Source organism: Cuculus canorus, chromosome 1, assembly GCF_017976375.1.
Source record: "Cuculus canorus isolate bCucCan1 chromosome 1, bCucCan1.pri, whole genome shotgun sequence".
NCBI lineage: Eukaryota > Metazoa > Chordata > Aves > Cuculiformes > Cuculidae > Cuculus > Cuculus canorus.
The window spans coordinates 206,692,211-206,710,479 of NC_071401.1; the positions used below are offsets into that span (position 1 = coordinate 206,692,211).

At 43.9% G+C, this 18,269-nt stretch overlaps 1 protein-coding gene across 4 annotated transcripts in view; it reads left to right on the forward strand.

The window, feature by feature from the left end:
- Window positions 1–18,269, forward strand: part of LRGUK (leucine rich repeats and guanylate kinase domain containing) — an 81,611-nt gene that overhangs the window by 37,795 nt on the left and 25,547 nt on the right. For all 4 annotated transcript variants that reach the window (XM_054054959.1, XM_054054953.1, XM_054054967.1 and 1 more), the window contains exons 14-16: window positions 5,882–6,083; window positions 9,508–9,621; window positions 13,655–13,812. In XM_054054959.1, the coding sequence (XP_053910934.1) occupies window positions 5,882–6,083; window positions 9,508–9,621; window positions 13,655–13,812 (474 nt within the window). The remainder of the gene's footprint in view (window positions 1–5,881; window positions 6,084–9,507; window positions 9,622–13,654; window positions 13,813–18,269) is intronic.

Here is an 18,269-nt window from a genome sequence, read left to right on the forward strand (position 1 = left end):
AAAGGGGTCCTACAGGAAAGCTAGGGAGGGATGTTTTAGCAAGGCCTGTTGTGACAATACAAGGATTAATGGTTTTAAACTAAGGGAGGGGATATATAGACTGGACGTAAGGAAGAATTATTTAACAGTGAGGGTGATGAAACACTGGTCCACGTTTCCCAGGGGGGCAGTGGACGCCCCGTCCCTCTAAACAAGGTCAGGTTGTATGGAGCTCTGAGCAACCTACTGATAACACCTAAAAGAATGCCATGCTTCACCTTTGCTGGTAAAGCGATGGAGGATGCATGGAAGCCTGAGGTAATATTTCGGGCAGAACTGTTAAAAGACACAATCTTTTTAAGGGATTACTTTACCTTCTCCAAGATTTGTCAGGTCCACATGCACAGAGGGCAGAATCTCAGAAGTCTTGCAGCGTTAAGAAACTGAGTCATAAGCCAAGTGTCAAAACCTATCTATTGGAGTACCAAAAGAGTAACTTTTTAGCTAATTTTTTAATGATGTACTTCTCATTATCTTAGATCGATATTTACGACCTAGGGGGTGAGGTGACAAAAAGGAACTGCAGTGCTAACATAGGATCCTAAGTTATGCGTCCAGAGTCAGGGTAATAAGTAAGGAGACTTGAGCAACAATTGATACTAAATTTAATTAGTCTTAGGATCATTATTTTGTTTTTGAAACCGGTGAGGGAAAAACTAGTTTTCAGTTAAGAAACTTAGTGTTCACAAGGAGCTTTGTGCTCCTTTGGCCCAAATAAATCTGTACACATTTAGTGGCTTGCATATAAATGTACAAATAAGAGAATGGCAGCATTTCAGTACTGAAAAATGAGTAGCTGCTTCCTCAAATGTTTCACAATTTAATGCTGCAATCCTGCTCTGAAGTGCCTGATATTAAACAGCAAATTAATAACGTAGTCTCTGTGTAGTTCCATTTCATCTTTTTCCTCAGTCTTGTCAGAATTGAGTAGCCCTCTCCACTGACTGCGATAGGCTTTGAGTGTGTTTGTTGTCTTGCAAGACAGAACCTAAATTTAAAAGGGAAGAAAAATAGGAGAAAATGAAATATGATGGAGTGGAGTGTCTTTAAAAGCTGTCAATTCTTCACTAAGTAGATGCATTATCAAATAATTTAAGAGAAAGAACTCAATGGAACATCATGTTTATTCATAAGGAGGTTAACCCAGCAACAAGGGCAGTGGCTGTAACTTTTACTAGCTATTACCAAAGCTACTGTTATGGACAGACAGCTAAGAAACTCCTTTGTCACTGAAGTTTCAAGATCATGTAGTAATTATGCATAGTCTTGCATCACTGTGGACTCTGCTAGCAGATGAGAAACAATAATGGTGAGTTATGTATCTGAATAGAAGTTATTGAACTCCATTATCTTCTGTGAGGCTCATAACAGGAGTGATTTACCGCTATTAAAAGAAGTTTTAATTATGGTCTGTGGGCCAAGACTAAAAAATAAGAGCTGTTCGTTCTCTTTAATCTAGAGTATATCTTTCACTGATAAAGGAGACTGACACAAATTTAGAAGTTCAATCTTGCTGAGTCTACACTTCCAGTTTGTTACTGTCAGTTCTCACCAGTGACAAGTGATAGGATGAGAGGAAATGGCCTCAAGTTTCACCAGGGAAGATTTAAACTGGATATTAGGAAAAAATTCTTTATGGCTAGAGTGGTGAAGTGGTGGAAGAGGCTGCCCAGGGAAGTGGTGGAGTCCACATTCCTGGAAGGGTTCAAAAAGCTAGTAGCTGTGGAGCTTCAGGACACAGTTTGGTGGGCATGTTGGTATTGTGTTGATGGTTGGATTGGATGATCTTAGAGGTCTTTTCCAACATTAATGATTCTATGATTCTGACACACATTTATGTGTTCTGAGTCAGCGTGTTGGCAGTACTTTCCCTTGACTTGTGTAGCTACCGATACCTGCACAGCAATTAAGGAGCTGCTCACTTCATCCAAGAGTGAGTGACAGAGTGGCTAATGTGTCTCATCCTGCTTCCAGAAATATGGAATCGTGTTGTGAGGGAGGTTCAGAGGCTCCTGTTTTTTGTCGAGAAAGGAAGACATGCACAACTCAATAGGAGTTATAAGCAGGCTCCGTTTATTGCCTTCAGATAGCTCAGTTATATACAACGTGAGTTAATTATGCCTACTAGTCCTACTCTAATTGGCGAAGTCTAAGGGTTAGGTTTTTGCATGAGTCCTCCTACTTGCGGTTTCAGCTTAAGCTAGTTTCTCATACTTTCTACAGCTAGTTCCCTAAGATTATTTATGGAACTAGTCAAGGCCGCAGTGTCCTTGCCAGTTCGCGCTATCAACATGATTGTGCAGTTTCTCGGTACTCCTCCATTCGGTCTATTGCACAGGCCTATGCCTTGCTTGAATGTAGCATTTTTAAAGAGCCATGTCCTTGTTCTTCGAGCCATTCTCCAACAGAATCGTAGAATGGTTTGAGTTGGAAGAGACCTCAAAGCCCATCCAATTCCAACCCCCTTGCTATGGCAAGCACACCTCATACTGGATCAGGTTGCTCAAAGCCTCATCCAACCTGGTCTTGAACACCTCTGGTAGAGGGCATCCACAACTTCTCTGGGCAACCCGTGCCAGTACCTCACCACCCTCATTGTGAAGAATTTCTTCCTAATATATAAGTACACCTTGTCTCTTGCCAAAGACCACTCTCTACTGCATTTGTTGCTGGCTATTCAGTCATTCAGACTGGGAAGTCAAAGGAAGTAGGATATAATACTAGTCACAACTTTTTTTATGACCCATGCTGTTAACTGAAGAAAGTGAGGTGCGCTGGCTTTGTTAATGAATCAATGTCTTCAGCTCAGGTAGCCCTTCGATCTTTCTTGTCCTCGTGCACATTCAGGAAACTCTTTTCCTCCTAGGGTCCTCTTGGAGTCATTTTTATATCACAGAATGGTGGGGATTGGAAGGGCCCTCTGGAGCTCTTGTAGTCCATCCGCCAAGCTAAAGCAGGTTACCTCTAGCATATTGCACAGGAACATGTCCAGGTGGGTTTGAATATCTCCAGGAAAAGAGACTTCACAACATCCCTAGGCAGCCTGTTCCAGTGCTCTGTCACCCTCACTATGACATGTTTACATCTTTCTCTTTCTTCATTGGTCTGCAGATCCAGATTGCATATGAGTTCATAGAATCATTTAAGTTGGAAAAGACCCTTAACACCAAGTCCAACTGTCAACTTAGCACTGCTAACTCCTCCACTAAACCATGTCCCTAAGCAGCTCACCTACATGGCTTTTAAATCCCTCCAGGGATGGGGACTCCACCACTTCCCTTGGCAGCCTCTACCAGTGCTTGATAAAACTTTCAGTGAAGAAATATTTCTTAATATCCAGCCTAAACCTTCCATGGCTCAACTTGAGGCCCTTTCCTCTCATCCTATTGCCTGTCCTATTACCTAGTTTTGTTCCCCTTCTCTGGACACACTCCAGCCCTTCAATATTTTTTGTACTGAGGGGCCCAAAACTGAGCCTGGAATTTGAGGTGAGGCCTTACCAGAGCTGAGTCCAGGGGAACAATCCCTTCCCTAGTCCTACTGGCCACAATATTTCTGATACAAGAATACATTATAGATGGTGCCCTTTACATATAGATAATATTTCTTCTTGTTGCTCCTAAAATCAGCTTTGTACAGCTCTGGGTCTGTTTTTTAACTGACCAATATTGAGCTATTTATAGTTGTGAGGCATGTAGTGTCAAGATTGTGCCCTGTCTCTTATCGTCGTGTCCTCTGTTTTTACTTCTCAAGGTCTTTGCTGTCCTGCTAGGCTTGTAGTTATCTACACTAGGTTATTACATTGGGTCATAAACATCTCATTCTACCTGGAAGAAGAGCTTGTTACTGCTATCCGTACAAATCTATTTGATATAGATGTATGATCAACAAAAGAAATTGCTGTCATAGCAGAGCCAAGTAAAACAGTAGTTATAGGCAGGTCAAGAAAAGTTCAGAGTGAGCAGTACAAGCCTCAGTTCTCAGGCCTCAAAACTTCAGTGCAGATATCACAATGATGATACCATATTGCAGGGCCACCTGGTTACAATGCTCTTTTATATGCAGAATGAGGGAGAAGGAGAGAGAAAAGACTCTTCAAAGTATGAATTAGTGCAAAAGAGAGCTGTCAGAAGTTCAGGATTGGTGCCATTACCTGCATCGTTTAATCAGACCTTGTCTTTGAGTCCTAGAATGCAAACAGGTCTCTGTTCTCAGATCTAGCTGAAATGATTATAGGTGTTTGCAGTCCTCAGCTGTCAACTGGTGCCAACCAGAGCCATTGTCCTTATGGCAGAGTTGGTGCAAGGTACATGTAAATGTTTCCTAGGATGCTGTACTAAATGTTCTTCCAGTAGTTAAAGGAGCTACAGGAAAGTTGGGGAGGGGCACTTTATTGGGGAGTGCAGGGATAGGATGAGGGGGAATGGATTTAAGCTGAAAGAGGGGAGATTTAGATGAGATACTAGGAAGAAATATCTTCCTGTGAGGGTGGTGAGGCCCTGGCACAGGCTGCCCAGAGAAGTTATGGCTGTCCCCTCCCTGGAGGTATTCAAGGCCAGGTTGGATGGGGCTTTGAGCAGCCTGATCCAGTGGGAGGTGTCCCCATTTGAGATAGTAAGAATGGCTCAAGTTAAGATGGCTGACTGCAGGGTAACAGATGTAGAATGTGCACATCGTATCTCTGCTGGGAAGCTGTAGTTGTACCTAATTTTGCGAGGAGGTAACATTGCAAGCTGCTTCAGCAAAATAAATATGCCTGTAGGGCGATGAGTTTGCAGCCTTTCAGTCAGAATGAGAAAGGTGTTAGTTTGATCATAGTGAAAAGCTAAGGGCCAGGGTGGTGATGCCGGTAAGTTGTGCTGCAGGTCAGTACAATAGCATGAGTCAGTGATCATAGAATCATAGAATCACCAGGTTGGAAAAGACCTGTTAGACCATCGAGTCCAAACCTACCCATCTGCCGCTAAACCATATCCGTAGTACCTCATCTACCTGTCTTTTAAACACCTTCAGGGATGGTGACTCCACCATCTCCCTGGCAGCCTCTGTCAGTGCCCAATGACCCTTTCTGTGAAAAATTTTTTCTTAATGTCCAATCTGAACCTCCCCTGGCACAGGTTGAGGCCATTCCCCCTTGTCCTATCACCTGTCACTTGGGAGAAGAGACCAGCACCCACCTCTCTACAACTTCCTTTCAGGTAGTTGTAGGCAGTGATAAAGTGTCCCCTCAGCCTTCTCTTCTTCCAGGCTAAACAACCCTCAGCCACTCCATGTAAGACTTGTTCTTCAGCCCCTTCACCAGCTTTGTTGCTCTTCTCTGGACACTGTCTAGAACCTAAACATCCTTCTTGGAGTGGGAGACCCAGAAATGAACACAGTATTCAAGGTGTGACCTCACCAATGCCAAGTACAGGGGCAGAATCACCTCCCTGGACCTTCTGGTCACACTGTTTCTGATACAGGCCAAGTTGCCATTGGCCTTCTTGGCCCCCTGGGCCACTGCTGGTGATACACACATTTAAAATCACCAGGTCTTGATGTAATGGAAAGGATGGAAAAGAAGGAAAAGCTGTTAACTGGTGGATACGAGGAGTATGATGCTTTAAATCACTGTGGAATTAGGTTAAAAGCACTCTTTCAAAGTGTGCTTAGAATAAAGTTCTACTATTTTTCCACATGCTTTCCACATGCAGCTTTAGGGCTCTTAACCTTTAACTTGCCTGTTTTGTGAAGCTGGAGGCTTCATTCCAATACCTGTAGATTGGATGGAAATTTATAAACACTGCTTTGTCCTAAACACTTCCAGGAATAAAACATTGCATTTCTCTGCTTAATTTTAAAGGGTGTGCATAGCTTGAAAAATACCTACTTTAAACCCAGATATATCCTGTTAGTACCAATGAACAAAGAAAAATATGAGGGACACCTACGGAGGAAAGGATTATTCAGCAGGCCAGAGATTGAAGAGGCAGTCTCCAGAGTGGACATGTACATCAAAATAAGTCAGGATTTTCCAGGTTACTTCGATGCAGTAGTCAACACGGGTAAGTTAATCTCTTCCGTGCTATCAATCTGACTTCCAATGTCACAGCAATAGGTGGGCTGAAACTGTTATGCAAACCAAGCCACTGGCAAACATTAAGCTAAGGATGACAAATAGGAGGTGAATTTAGGAGGTGGTTAGAGACTTGCTTGCTCAGCTAGACACCCACAAGTCTATGGGGCTGGATGGGATCCACCCAAGAGTATTGAAAGAGTTGGTGGATGTGCTTTCCAAACCCCTTTCCATCATCTTCCAGTGGTCCTGTCTGACTGGGGAAGTTCCACTGGACTGGAGGTTGGCTGATGTTGTGCCCGTCTACAAGAAGGGTTGCAGGGAGGGTCCAGGGAACTCCAGGCCTGTCAGTCTGACCTCAGTGCGGAGGAAAGTCATGGAACAGGTGATCTTGAGTGCTATCATGAAGCACATGCAAGAGAACTGGGTGGTCAGGCCCAGTCAACACGGGTTCATGAAAGGCAGGTCTTGCCAAACTAACCTGATCACCTTCTATGACAAAGTAACTCGACTACTGGATGAAGGAAAGGCTGTGGCTGTAGTATTCTTCAGCCTTTGGACTGGACAGGCACACACTCTCCTGGGCTGAAAATTGGTTGGATGGCCGGGCCAAGAGAGTGGTACTCAATGGAGTTAACTCCAACTGGAGGCCAGTTACAAGAGGGTTCCCCAGGGCTCGGTATTGGGTCCAGCCCTGTTCGATGTCTTTATCAGTGACTTGGATAAAGGCATTAAGTGCACCCGTAGCAAGTTTGCAGATGACACTCGGCTGGGTGGAAGTGTGGATCTGATGGAGAGTAGGGAGGCTCTTCAAAGGGATCGTAACAGGCTGGACTGCTGGGCTGAGAACGATGGCATGAGGTTTAACAAGGCCAAATGCCGGGTCCTGCACTTGGGGCACAACAACCCTATGCAGTGCTACAGACTAGAAGTCTGGCTAGAAAGCTGCCTAGAGGAGAAGGACCTGGGAGTGTTGGTTGACAGATGACTGAACATGAGCCAACAATGTGCCCAGGGGGCCAAGAAGGCCAATGGCATCTTGGCTTGGATAAGAAACGGCGTGACCAGCAGGTCCAGGGAGGTGATTCTGCTTCTGGACTTGGCACTGGTGAGGCCACACCTCGAATCCTGGGTTCAGTTCTGGGCCTCTCGCTCCGAGAAGGATGTTGAAGCTCTGGAGCATGTCCAGAGAAGAGCAACAAAGCTGGTGAGGGACCTGGAGAACAAGTCTTACGAGGGGCGGCTGTTAGAGCTGAGGTTGTTTATCCTGGAGAAGAGGAGGCTGAGGGGAGACCTTATTGCTCTCTACAACTACGTGAAAGGAGGTTGTGGAGAGGAGGGAGCTGGCCTCTTATTCCAAGTGACAGAGGACAGGATGAGGGGGAATGGCCTGAAGCTCCGCCAGGGGAGGTTCAGGCTGGACATCAGGAAAAAATTTTTCACAGAAAGGGTCATTGGGCACTGACAGAGGCTGCCCAGGAGAGTGGTTGAGTCACTTTCCCTGGAGGTGTTTAAAGGATGGGTGGATGAGGTGCTGAGGGGCATGGTTTAGGGATTGTTAGGAAGGGTTGGACTCTATGATCCAGTGGGTCCTTTCCAACCTAGTGATTCTATGGTTCTTTGATTCTATGATTCTATGAGATAGTCATTATGAGGAATGGCTGAGGGACCTGGGACTGTTTAGCCTGGAGAAAAGGAGTCTGAGGAGAGACCTTATCACTGTCTACAGCTACCTGAAAGGAGGTTGTAGCAATCTCTTCTGCTAAGTGACAGGTGATAGGAAAAGAGGAAATGGCCTCAAGTTGTGCCAGGAGAGACTCAGATTAGATTCAGGAGAGGTTCAGATTACAGATCAGGAAAAATTTCTTCACCGAAAGGTTTCTTAGGCACTGGCAGAGGCTGCTTAGGGAGATGGTTGAGTCCCCACCCCTGGATGAGTAGATGAGGTGCTCAGGGATATGGTTTAGTAGAGGACAGGTACGGTTTGCCTTGGTAATCTCCAAGGTCTTTTCTAATGAAGCGATTCTATGATTTTATAACAGTTTAAACTATCGCTTAATTGATTTTCCCAATTAGTTCTTGTCACCAGGGAGCCAAAAACTCTGCAGATTTGTCAGAACTGACTTACTCTGCTGTGTCCGAGTTGTGCTTTAAGCCCATCTAGAAAGTGAAGCAACTATTGAACTCAGAAGTGCACTTATTAAACATTAACTCCTGTGAGAATATTAAACTGATATGTGCTAATTGTGTGTAAGTTTCTGGGCAGAGTTCAGAGGTGCTTTTTGATCTAACAGACCTAATTATCTCTGGGCAGGACAGGCTTTTTCTTTTCAAGTGTTGAAATGCCAGCTGATGCGCAGTCTGGCAATGTCTCACTGTAAAGAAGAGGCTGCTGCAAAGCTTTTCGTTTTAGGACTCTTCTCCTTAATAACTTGCTCAAGTCCCTCAGCCCAAAAGAAGGAATGTGAGGATGGTAGATATTTCATTAAAACAAATGCTTGCTTATTGATATTTATGAATTGAGGGTAGCAGGTGGTGGAGAAGAATCCTTTTCTAGTTCATTCTGTGTCTGCCCTTTTGTGGATTTTTGTGAGTTCACCACAGCAATGGTGAAAACTGCCACTGTGATATGAAATATTATAGAGTCATAGAATGGTTTCCCTTGGAAGAGACCTTAAACATCATCTGGTTCCAACCCCCATACTGTGGGCAGGGAAACCAGACCAGGCTGCCCAAGGCCCCATCCAACCTCATCTTGAACACCTCCAGGGATGGGGCAGCCACAGCTTCTCTGAGCAACCTGTGCCAGTGTCTCACCACCCTCGTCGTGAAAAATTTCTTCCTAATGTCTAATCGAAATCTTCCCCCTTCCACTTTAAAACCATTCCCCCTCATCCTGTCACCACGTGCCCTCGTAAAAAGTCCCTCCCCAGCTTTCCTGGAGCCCCTTCAGGTGCTGGAAGGCCACTGTAAAGTCTCCCCAGAGCCTTCTCTTCTCCAGGCTGAACAACCCCAACTCTCTCTGCCTGTCCTGGGATCATCTTCATGGCCTCCTCTGGACCTATTCCAACAGTTCCATATTCTTCTTATGTTGGGGACCCCAGAACTGGACACCATGTATTTGTAGTTATTGTTAAGGGCATGTGGAATTTACTATTCCAATATAGCATTAAAGAAATAAACCACATTGCAGAGGAATATTTAGGTGAGTGCAGAAACTGAGAAACAGATTATTTTCTGAATGTGCTGTTTACGAAGATGAAGATTTTTCTCCCAAAGCGGTGGGGTGGATGAGTTAAGAATGCATTTCTATGCCGAACTTCTGTGTTTTGTACCTTCATACTGACGAAAGCTCTTTTTTTTTCATTACATATCCTTTCTCTCCACCATGAAATGCATATCGCTTTCTGCAGATGAATTGGATGAAGCATTCACAGAGCTGAGTCTCCTCGTAAAGGCATACCTGGGTTTGAAGCTGCCTGCCGTTGTTGATAGCATCCAGGACGTGAATAGCAGAGCAGGAGCAGGTACTGCATGTGGGCACATGCTGCTACTGTTTTTATCAGTAGAGTACTCCTACTTATTTGTTACAGGAACTGAAATCTGTGAATGATGCAACCTGTGAGACAGCTTGTCTCTGAAACCTCTGCGTGCTTTCTCTATAATGAGTCTCCTGGGCTGATTCCTCCCTGGGATCTGAATCTTTAATGGAGGTTTTTCCAAGTACTTTACATCACTGTTTGCCCTGAGGCAATAATATGCAGAAAGTGAGTTGCCTGACTCTTCTAAGGATTCTTTTGGGCTGAGGATCTCCCATTCATTCCAGATAAATCACAAGCGAGGTATGCGTACATGGCTGAGAGCTTTGTGCCTATCAAACTGTTGAGCAACAAGAAAAATAGCATGACTGACACCGAGACCTTTCTGTCTTCTCTTCTCCAGGATAGCCAGAAGCATGAAAAGGTACCAGGCTAGAAACAGGATAGTAAGATGAGTGAAGGCACCTTATAAATTCACTCGAAGTGCTTTGGGGTCTACCCACTGTGGGTTGAACCTAAACGATCGGTAGTTTGTTTAACATAAGACTTTTAGTCCTTGAATGTCTCTGGTTGGAGCCTTAGGAGCCCTTCCAGCTAATACAAGTGCATGCTGCTTTAAAAACAGTGATGCCTGACTTGCCTCTCCTGCCTGTGTATTTCTAGTGTGCTCCTTACCCTCATTTCTCTGATTGTGCAGTCGTGTGTAATCTGGATCAGGGAACGGTTCCATCCAAAAACTAAGCTAGGAAAAAAGAAACAGCTTTCAGAGAGATCATTTAAAGGGGTAACAGTTTTAAGATAAAAGAGGGGAGATTTAGATGAGATATTAGGAAGAAATGTTGTTCTTTGAGGGTGGGGAGGCACTGGCCCAAGTTGCCCAGAAAAGTCATGGCTGCCCCATCCCTGGAGGTGTTCAGGGCCAGGTTGGATGGGGCTTTGAGCAACCTGATGCAGTGGAGGGTGTCCCTGCCTATGGCAGCGGCGTTGATCTGATTGATCCTTAAGGTCCCATCCAACTCAAACCATTCCATGATTCTATGATTGTATGCAGCAATAGAATTGCCCCAAGGAGGGAAGGGTAGGGGAGACACCTTCATGGCTGCCGTTGGAGGAGGAAAGGACTTTTCTTGTCAAAGGCAGCATAAGTAAGATTAGCTTAGCTTGTTGTAAAAACTCAGCTGTAACCCTCTAAATTTATTGCAGAGCAGTTTACCAGCTGGGATGAAAGCAGAACATGATCTCTACAATACTGGAAAAAAAGAAATAAACAGGCATTGTGGTAGTAAGATGTTGCACTACATGGACTTACGAGGAGCTCATTTATGAGGACTCTTTCCTCTAACTCTAAGACCCTCCCTGGTTTATGGCTGTCTTGGTTAGATGCATTATAACAGGAGGGTTAATGAGTTTCCTAAGTAACACAAAGCCGATTTCTATGACTGTCTGTGTGGCTCAGAAGGCAGGAAATAAAAGTATCTGAAGAGAGGGCAAAAATGTCTGAAAATGTTAATGAAGGACAGTGTAGAATAAATCAGTTTGTCATTTCAAGTAATATTGTACCCTGAAAGAATTAATAAATAGTGATTTCCTAGTGGACAAGAAAAAAGCTTCTACTCATATTGTGGCATCTCAGTGCTACAGCAGTGAGGACCTCTCTGAAGAATCATATTTAGTCTTAAACTGTGTAGATTGCATTTTCATTTCCAGAGCTTCCATGCTTGTTTGAAGTGAGAAAGAAGACTTCCTTGTCTTATTTAATATTATATTGTTGCTTACAAAAAAGCTGGGGAGGGACTTTTTACAAAGGCATGGAGTGATAGGACTAGGGGCAATGGCTATAAATTGGAGAGGGGCAGATTTAGACTAGACATAAGGAGGAATTTCCTTCACGATGAGAGTGCTAAGGTTGGTACAGGTTGCCCAGGGGAGTTGTGGCTGCCCCATCCCTGGAGATGTCCCTGCCCATGGCGGGGAGTTGGAGCTGGATGATCTTTAAGGTCCCTTCCAACCCAAACCATTCTATGATTCCATGATTGTTGCTAATTTGTTTTTAAAACACTAAAGAGGTTTTGTGCCAAGAGGCCACCAAACCCTAACTAGATTATAAAAAGAAAAAGGGAGGAATAAAAAGAGAAGATTCATATGTAATCATGGTATTTTTGAAGGTATTATCTATGTATCTGAAGTTCCTTTAAAGGACTTGGTTTGTATTCTTCAGCAGTTCTTAGTTCTTTCAGTGAATGACATGTCACTACTTACGGAAACTTCATTAATAGTGCTAGATTTTGGTAATTCTGCTGTGCATAAAGTAACTTTTAAATTTACTATGCGCCATTAAATTCATTTAAAGCTTCGTTTATAGGTGTTTAAATGAATTTAACTATCCTATTTCTAGAGATCATCTCTTCTTATGGACTCTGTGAAATAATTTATTTTAAAAATCTTGCCCCAAGGTTGTCTTTAATATGGACATTTATGGTAAGATAGTAGCAGGGGGAAGATTGGTTGTGTGAGATTATGATAGGTTGTTAATTCTTTTTTTAATGAACTGCTGTGCAAGATCTTTCGCTCATGTATAGAGTAAAAATACAGGGGGAAAATAGATAAGTTCTTCTTTTCAAAAACTTTTTATAGCAGAAGGATAATACATTTCAGAGCTGATGATGCTTTGTACTTGCATTAGCAGTTTTCGTCCACGGAACTCACTACTTTACAACTATTAATTTTATCTCACAGCAGTCCCGTGGAGTGTGTGTTACTATTTGTGCTTTATAAATGCGGAAAGGGACATTAATGCCAAAGACTGATTATTTGTGGTGCTGGGACTCAAGTTTTGGCAGTGTGAAGCTCTGCACCTGTGAAGGTTAGGCTCTACTACTTACTCAGTGTCAAAGTAAGTAGTGTACTGCGCCTGAAACAGAACACTCCAATCTCATGTCTCATCTTTGCTGTTTTTATCACTGATCTTCTGTCAGCTACAAACCAGCAGTGGGTAGTGGATAAGCTGAGAGTCATCTGTTCTTCAGTACAGGAAGGACACAGATCTGTTTAAGCAAGTCCAGAGGAGGCCACAAAGATGATCCAAGGGCTGAAGCTCCTCCCTTATGAGGACAGGCTGAGAGAATTTGGATTGTTCAGCCTGGAGAAGAGAAGGCTCTGGGGAGATTGTAGAGCAGCGTTCCAAGGGGCTGCAGTAAAGCTGGGGAGGGGCTCTTCATCAGGGAGTGCAGGGATAGGACGAGGGGGAACGGTTTGAAGCTAAAGAGGGGAGATTTAGATTAGGGTGGTGAAGCACTGGCACATGTTGCCGAGTGAAGTTGTGGATGCCCTGTCCCTGGAGATGTTCACAGCTGGTTTGGATGGGGCTTTGAGCCACCTGATCCAGTGGGAGGTGTCCCTGCCCTTGGCCGGGGTTTGGAAGCTTCCTTGTAGGCCCCCTTCAGGTACTGGAAGGCCACTATAAGGTCTCCCCTTATTGTCTTATTACTTGGGAGACCAACACCCACATCACTAAAACTCCTCTCCAGGAGCTGCAGAGAGCCATGAGGTCTCCCTCCAGCCTTCTTTCTTCAGGCCAAACAACCCCAGTTCCCTCGAGTGTGTTTTTTTTTAGATGTTTCATAACTTTCCTTCACCTCACTTTCCAGGGGGCGATACATTTGACGTAAAGTACTTGGATATTTAAAAGCTCTTGGGGAAATGTGTAGTGTGTGTCCTTTCTAACTTCCAGAGTTATCTTGTGTGAATGCAGAACTGCACCAAAAGCCAGCGGGTGAGGTGGCCTTAAACACCTCAAAGCCAAGTTGATGGGGCCTTGAGTAGTTGATCTAGTGGGATGTCTCTGCCCTTGGCAGAGGGGTTGGAACTAGATAATCTTTAAGGTACCTTCCAACACAATCTATTCTATGATTCTATGATTTTATGATTCTATGGTAGTTGCAAATGACTGGGTTTTTTCTGCTTGCTGTAAGCGAAGTGGCATTCGGAATACTTTTCTTGAGAAGTGTCTTTTCCACACTAGGTTCAAGAATTCCGCTCTTACAAGAGCAAAGGTTGTCACCTGGTGGAGGGGTTACTGGAACCACTCGATCTTCATCTGTCAATGAGTTCTTGGACTCTTCTGCGAAGAACTATCCCGGAGGCATCTTGGACAGTCTTGCAGTGCAACCGGGCTCTGTGGTAAGGCGCATTTATTCTAATCTTAGACAGAAATGATAATTTGTATGCAAAAAATAGATGTTAGTCAGCCCTTTCTTTCTCCAGAGAGAATTGACTCTTGTTCTCTGGCCGTCTTTCATTTCCACCATATTTAACATTTCCCCAGAGTTAAAGGCAGATTGATGAGAATGCGGCAGGTAAACTCAGATGAGAAGACAGGCTGTCTTTTCTGCTCCATTTTACACCAGAATAAATCTGTTGATCGTAATTGATTTCATCCAATTGTGTACTGATGTAAGGGAGCTGAATGTCATCTCTCGGTTCTATGACAAGATATGAAACCATCCTATTTAGAGGAAATAGATGCAGTTAATAGGACAATGAAGGTTACTTATGAACGCCATCCAGTGGCAGTGGAAAAACTCGTTCAGCCGAGCCTTTCTGAGTGTAGGCTGGCGATAACTGCCAGAGATCAATTTTAAGCACATTTTTCACCTGCTTTTACTTTTTCAATCAACAGATTGAAATGTGCTTGGATTTCAAATAACCTTTTGCAACTTCAGCTTCATCTCTCTTTCTATTTTTTTACTTCTCCTTAATAGTCCTTTCCCTAAAGGCATTCATTTTCCTTGCAGGCAGTGGGGGGGTTTGGGCTACGAAGCAGATGTGTCTAATGCTCTTTTTATACGGCAGCGACAGGAGGAAGAGAAAAAGAAAAATGAAAGCTTTAAACTTTGTTCCATTCGAGGGTTATGATGTCATTATGATGAATGATGGCTTGGCAGGCATGACTTGCTGTACAATTCTGCCACTAGCTCTGTATTTATAACTACCTCTGATGTTTAGAATTAGTGCTGTAGATGGAGCGAAGTAATAGACCACCCCCGTTCCCATTTCTTTGGCTTTCTAAAGGGTTCTTTTAGGTGGGGAGAAAGGTATGATTGTAAAATGGCTGAAATAGGGAACATCCCACCTTTCAGTTTTCTGAAATGAAATACCTCTTTTCAAGCCATGCAGAATACAAATAAATGTCACAACTCTTATCCAAAGGTTTGTTAGTTTAATACGAAAGAGAATCATAGAATCATGGAATGGTTTGAGTTAGAAGGGACCTTAAAGATCATCCAGTTCTAACCCCCTGCCATGGACAGGGACAGCTTCCCTGAGCAACCTGGGCTGGGGCCTCACCACCCTGACCATGAAGAAATTCTTCCCAATGTCTAATCTCAATCTTTTCCCTTCCAATTTAAAGCCATTCCCCCTCATCCTATCACTACAAGCTCTTGTAAAAATTCCCTCCCCATCTTTCCTGTAGCCCCTTCAGGTACTGGAAGGTTGCTCTAATGTCTCCCAAGCACCTTCTCTTCTCCCAGCTGGACAAACCCAACTATCTCAGCATGTCCTTGTATGGGAGGTGCTCCAGGCTTTGCATCATCTTTGTGGCTTCCTCTGGACCCATTCCAACTTCCTCTGGACCCATCCCAACAGTTGATATTCTTCTTATGTTAGGGATCCCGGAACTGGACACGGGACTCTAGCTGGGGTCTCATGAGAGCTGAGAAAAGTGCCAGAATCCCCTCCCTCATCCTGCTGGCCACACTTCTTTGGATGCAGCCCAGGATATGGTTTGGCCTTCTGGGCTGCAAGCACAAATTGCTGGCTCATATTGAACTTCTCATCCACCAGCACCCTGGAGTCTTTCACCGCAGGGCTGCTCTTAATCATGTCATCCCCCATTCTGTATTAAAATCATGGACTGACCAGACCCAGGTGTAGGATATTGCACTTGGCTTTGTTGAACCTCTTGAGGTTTACACAAGCCCACTTGTCCAGCTTGTCCAGGTCCCTCTAGATGACATCCTGTCCTTGTGGCGTGACAGCTGCTCCATTCAGCTTAGTGTCATCTGCAAACTTGCTGTCACAAGTCTTGTTCATTTGCACTTTTCTTTCATCCAAAGGCTTGTTAGTTTAATATGAGAGAGAAGCCAGAATATTTCTTTCCTTGGTGGCACTCTGCCATCACTCCTACCCTGCAATTTATTTTTCTCACTTTTTCTTTCACCTTAGTTATTTTTATTTTGAAAGTTTACATTTTGTCAAGTCAGGCAGAAGTGGTTTATGATAAAGGAGGCTATCATTTACCTTGGGTTTAACTTACCCAGTGGCCGCAAGGCTCTCTTTCTTATTAGTCTTCTTGTTCAGTGGTGGTAATACCTTTTCGTTATTTACTACACTAAGGTTCCAATATTTTTTTACATGCAGAGAAAGCTTTACAGCATCAGCTGAAGTGTCAACTTAGCAAAATGTTCAAGGTGAAATCCAGGTGCCTCTTACACCATATTTAATGAGAAGAATATAAATATGTCTGTGTCCGTCAAGTAAAATTTTGTCTAAACTGTTGAATTTGGGACTGCAAATGATTTTCGTGCTTTTGGCACCCAAATAATGTGCTGTCACTGCAGTAACCATATTCCCCTCTCATCGTGTAGAACTGGAAAATAAAAGATACGAAGAAATTAGTGTGAATTATGCACAAGCAAAATAAGAAGCAGGATCTGCTGCACAGGGAAAGGCAGTAGATCTGATTCTTTATCGCTGCAGTCTCCCTTGTAAGCATGCCAACCCTGCACTAATTTTGTATGACTGTAATTAACTCTACAAGGTATGAAGAGAAAGTTATCTATACCTGTAATCCACACTGGAAAAAAAAAGGTCAGAATTATATCTTTACCAAAAGAAAGCAAAACAAAACACAAGCTCAGTGGGCATCTACACAGAGCCTCACTTAACATAAAGAGTGAAAGAACTCCTGAGACCCCACCTGGAGTCCCGTGTCCAGTTCTGGAATCTCCAACATAAGAAAGATGTGGAACTGTTGGAACATGACCAGAGGAGGCCATGAAGATGATCTGAGGGCTGGAGCACCTTTGCTATGAGGACAGGCTGAGAGAGTTGGGGTTGTTCAGCCTGGAGAAGAGAAGGCTCTGGGTAGACCTTATAGTGGCCTTCTAGTACCTGAAAGGGCTCCAGGAAAGCTGGGGAGGGACTTTTTCCGAGGACATGAAGTGATAGGACAAGAGGGAATGTCTTTAAATTGGAAGAGGGAAAATTTAGATTAGACATTAGGAAGAAATTTTTCACAATGAGGATGGTGAGGCGCTGGCCCAGGTTGCTCAGGGAAATTGTGGCTGCCCCCTCCCTGGAGATGTTCAATGCCATATTGGATGGGGCCTTGAGCAGCCTGGTCCAGATGTCCCTGCCCATGGCAGAAAGGTTGGAACGGGATGATCTTTAATGTCCCTTCAAACCCAAACCATTCTATGATTCTATGAACCTGCAATGGTCATAATGTGAGCGTTCAGCACTGTATTCTCTTTCATTGCTCATACCATGACAAAACACCTCGGTTATGGACGTGTGATTTAGCTGTTACATCAATAACTATCATTGGCCATCAGCTGAGAACAAAGCAGGATGTAATGACTTTGCTCCATGATTTATATTTTATTTTTTAAGCGCACCGTAGCACTGCATTTGTCCTACCTGAGAAATTACATTGTCCTACAGCATGTATTAATTAACATGCCCTTAAAACTCAAGACCACATTTTCCAGTCTGCTGAGATCATAATGTGTTCAATGTGCAAAGTCATTAGAACTAACTGAAATTTGCAGAAGGTAATTCCTAGTCCGAAGGGGGAATATTGTTTGAGATAGAGTTAGTAAGGCAGGTTTTCTGCATTGCTGGAGCAAGGAGACAAAGACAGCGGAGTTCAGATGTAGCAGAGACAAATTGTTCTGTATTCACTCCTTTGCTGGTGAAAAGAAGCTTAAGACGATGGTGTAGCTAGAGTTGTCCCTGCTCTAACGTATTGGGAAGATGGGATGCATCAGAAATGGTTCTCTGCAGATATTCCTTCCTGCCAAGCCCTGGCATATTTTCACAGAATCATAGAATAGTTTGGGTTGGAAGGGACCTCAAAGATCATCCAGTTCCAACCCCGCTGCCATGAGCAGGGACACCTCATACTGATCAGGTTGCTCAAGGCTCCATCTAATTTGGCCTTGAACACCTCCAGGGATGGGGCAGCCATGACTTCCCTGAGCAGCCTGTGCCAGTGCCTCACCACCCACAGAGGAAAACATTTCTTCCTAATATCTCATCTAAATCTCCCCTTTATCAGCTTAAAACCATTCCTGCTCATCCTATCCCTGCACTCTCTAATCACTCCCTGATCCCTCCCCAGCGCTCCTGTAGCCCCTTTCATTACTGGAAGGCTGCTCTAAGGTCTCCCTGGAGCCTTCTCTAGGCAGAACAAGCCCAACTCTGTGGGGCACAATTTCAACTGCTGTGAAGAAACGGAGCTTCACTGGAGGTGAAGATCTTCACTTTTCAAAGCCAGTAAGATTTCAGACCAAGATTTGGTTTGTGTAGATCAGTGAATCATATTTAGCGCGTTGTTAGTTATAACACAGCTC